General features: G+C 41.9%; 1 protein-coding gene across 1 annotated transcript; it reads left to right on the forward strand.

Moving 5' to 3' along the window:
• The first annotated feature begins 253 nt into the window (after window positions 1-253).
• LOC139158338 (zinc finger protein 850-like) lies at window positions 254-3,550 on the forward strand. Its single transcript, XM_070735640.1, has one exon. The coding sequence runs from the start codon at window positions 817-819 to the stop codon at window positions 3,064-3,066; it is 2,250 nt and encodes a 749-aa protein (XP_070591741.1). The 5' UTR covers window positions 254-816; the 3' UTR covers window positions 3,067-3,550.
• The last annotated feature ends 435 nt before the right edge of the window (window positions 3,551-3,985 follow it).

Consider the following 3,985-nt stretch of genomic DNA (forward strand, 5'->3'; position numbering starts at 1 on the left):
AGCACTTCAAGATGTATTTGATGATAATCCTTTGCATTCCTAGGAATACTTGATTGATTCAATTCAACAACTGAATTTGAATGGATATTTGAACATGAATCTTGTTAGTCTTCTATGATCATAAAAAATGCAAGTGATTAGTATTGGGGCATGCTTGTATTTTCATTGTAATATATGTATATTTCCTTTTTTTACATCATCTCTAACTATTTTATAAACAATTAAACTTCTACTTTTAATCTTACAGACAAAGATGATGGCAAGACCACTCAACAATTGTAAATAAGAAGCAATGTTGAAAAAGGAAGAAAATCTCTTTCACAATGTTTCCATTTCCTTCAGAAAACCAGGCATTTCTCCTCCACCTCCAGCAGCTGTTAGACGAGAGAGAGAAAATCAAGAAAGATTTCAAGCCTGAATAAGCAGATTATGCAGACCTCAAGGAAAGCTAGACAGGAGAAAAGCTGTACACACTGTCTCAATGTAGCAAAAACTGGTCAGAACAGCTCCCTTGTGATTCCTGGAAGCAACCACACAAGAGGGAAGCTACAAATGTGCTCTCAAGGTGCTAAGTGCTTTAGTGAGCATTGCAAGAGGGTGGTGCACCACAAGACATGAGGGAGAAAACATAAGACTCTGCAGATTGTGTCAATTCTTCATTAGAAATTTTCAAGTTATGAGACACTAAAGGACGCACATACAGGAATAACACAATTTGAACATCCTTTCTGTGAGAAAGTTTTCAAAGAGAGAATGCCAGTCTGGTGAAGCTCCCATTTGAAACATTTGAATGTGCTAACTGGGTAAATATCAGTTATGAAACACCAGAGTATTCACACAGGAGAGAAACCCTTTGAATGTCCTGACTCTGAGAAAACGTTTAGTCATAATTCCACCCTCGTGAGACACCAGATGACTCACACAGGAGGGAAACCATTTGAATGTCCTGAGTGTGGAAAAAGTTTTAGTCAGAGTTCCAGCCTGGTGAAACACCAAAGGACTCATACAGGAGAGAAACCCTTTGAGTGTCCTGACTGTGGGAAAAGTTTTAGTGATAATTTCAACCTGGTGAGACACCAGAGGATTCACACAGGAGAGAAACCCTTTGATTGTCCTGACTGTGGAAAAGGTTTTATTGATAATTCCAACCTGGTGCAACACCAGAGGACTCACACAGGAGTGAAACCCTATGAATGTCCTGTCTGTGGGAAAGGTTTTAGTCAGAATTCCTACCTGGTGACACACCAGAGGACTCACACAGGAGAGAAACCCTATAAATGTCCTGACTGTGGGAAAGGTTTTATTGATAATTCCACCCTTGTGAGACACCAGAGGACTCACACAGGAGGGAAACCCTTTGAATGTCCTGTCTGTGGGAAATGTTTCAGTCAGAATTCCCTCCTGCAGCAACACCAGAGGACCCACACAGGGGTTTACCCCTTAGAATGTCCTGACTGTGGAAAAGGTTTTAGTCATAATTCCACCCTGGAGAAACACAAGAGGACTCACACAGGAGAGAAACCCTTTGAATGTCCTGACTGCGGGAAAAGATTTTGTCAGCGGTCTGACCTGGTGAAACACCAGAAGACTCACACAGGAGAGAAACCTTTTGAATGTCCTGACTGTGGGGAACGTTTTACTCAGAATTCCATCTTGGTGCAACACCAGAGGACCCACACAGGTGTTTACCCCTTAGAATGTCCTGACTGTGGAAAAGGTTTTAGTCATAATTCCACCCTGGAGAAACACAAGAGGACTCACACAGGAGAGAAACCCTTTGAATGTCATGACTGTGGAAAATGTTTTAGTCATAATTCCACCCTGGTGAAACACCAGAGGACTCACACAGGAGAGAAACCCTATGAATGTCTTGACTGTGGGAAATGTTTTAGTAATAGTTCCAACCTGGTGCAACACCTGAGGACTCACACAGGAGTGAAACCCTATGAATGTCCTGACTGTGGGAAACGTTTTAGTGATAGTTCCACCCTGGTGCAACACCTGAGGACTCACACAGGAGTGAAACCCTATGAATGTCCTGTCTGTGGGAAAGATTTTAATCAGAATTCCAGCCTGGTGAAACACCAGAGGACTCACACAGGAGAGAAACCCTATGAATGTCCTGTCTGTGGAAAAGGTTTTAGTCACAATTCCAGCCTGGTGAAACATCAGCGGACTCACACAGGAGAGAAACCCTATGAATGTCCTGACTGTGGGAAAGGTTTTATTGATAATTCCACCCTAGTGAGACACCAGAGGACTCACACAGGAGGGAAACCCTTTGAATGTCCTGACTGTGGGAAACGTTTTAGTGATAGTTCCAACCTGGTGCAACACCAGAGGACTCACACAGGAGTGAAACCCTATGAATGTCCTGTCTGTGGGAAACGTTTTAGTCTGAATTCCAGCCTGGTGAAACACCAGAGGACTCACACAGGAGAGAAACCCTTTGAATGTCCTGTCTGTGGGAAACGTTTCAGTCAGAATTCCCTCCTGCAGCAACACCAGAGGACCCACACAGGGGTTTACCCCTTAGAATGTCCTGACTGTGGAAAAGGTTTTAGTCATAATTCCAGCCTGGTGAAACACCAGTGGGCTCACACAGGAGAGAAACCCTTTGAATGTCCTGTCTGTGGGAAACGTTTCAGTCAGAATTCCCTCCTGCAGCAACACCAGAGGACCCACACAGGGGTTTACCCCTTAGAATGTCCTGACTGTGGAAAAGGTTTTAGTCACAATTCCAGCCTGGTGAAACATCAGCGGACTCACACAGGAGAGAAACCCTTTAAATGTCCTGACTGTGGGAAAAGCTTTAGTCAGAATTCCACACTTGTGACCCACCAGAGGACTCACACAGGAGAGAAACCCTTTGAATGTCCTGATTGTGGGAAAAGTTTTAGTCATAATTCCAGCCTGGTGAATCACCAGAGGACTCACACAGGAGAGAAACCCTTTGAATGTCCTGATTGTGGGAAACGTTTTAGTGATAATTCCAGCCTGGTGAGACACCAGAGGATTCACACAGGAGAGAAACCCTTTGATTGTCCTGACTGTGAAAAGTTTTAGTCATAGTTCTGGTGCAACACCAGAGGAGTCACACAGGAGAGTGTGAATGTCCTGATTGTGGTGAATTTTTTAGTCATAATTCCCATCTCATGATAGAGCAGAGATGTTTTTAAAAACTTATGAAAAGATTAAAAATTCTCTCCTGGAAACCTCTGGTGAAAAGTAAGTAGAAATGAAGTTGGCAAATAAAGATTATACAGAATACATGATGAGGAAAAAGGAAATTAAAGAAATAGAAAACAAAGAATGAAAAGGAAACAGAAAAGAAAGAACAGACTGATAACGTTGGGATTTATAGTGAAAAGAAAAATGAAAAGAAAATTGAAAATAATGAACAGATGATTGCGCTGGGATTTACAGTGACATGAAAAGAGGAATAGGGGATAATTGTTTCCAGTAGAAGCAATTTAAAAATAAGAGGGGTAATAGGGAGAAGATATTAGGAAAAACTAAGAATAGATTCACACCAGCATCTTACATAAAAGGAAGGAAAACATTTTGGAAGAAAAGGAGTTGTTCATATGGCTACAATAGAACAAAAAAGAATAAGTTAAGAGAAGAGGAGGGAAAGGGAAAATAGATAAGAAATGGAATTTGGGAGAGTTCAAAACAGAATGAATGATTGATAAGAGTTCTCTTTTCCTTCCTAGAATTAGAATAATTGTGCTATTACAATTGTGTCAACAATATTAGTTGCAGCCCTATTTGGACAGGGAGTCTCTTCTCACAATCACTCACGGCCTTATTCGATTACTGCAATGCTCTCTGCAAGACTGAAGAGTGTTTGGAGAGTGTTCAGAGACTGCAAATAGTGCAACATGAAGCCACGCGAGCTATTGTGGGGCTCCCAAGATTTGCCCACATTTCAACAACACTCCATGAGCTACATCGGTTGCCAATTGGTCTCCGGGCACAATTC

This window comes from Erythrolamprus reginae, chromosome 2 (assembly GCF_031021105.1).
Source record: "Erythrolamprus reginae isolate rEryReg1 chromosome 2, rEryReg1.hap1, whole genome shotgun sequence".
Lineage (NCBI taxonomy): Eukaryota > Metazoa > Chordata > Lepidosauria > Squamata > Dipsadidae > Erythrolamprus > Erythrolamprus reginae.

Excerpts from the sequence above, each read along its gene's own strand:
- LOC139158338 (XM_070735640.1), top strand. The coding sequence starts at position 817 with ATGAAACACCAGAGTATTCACACAGGAGAGAAACCCTTTGAATGTCCT.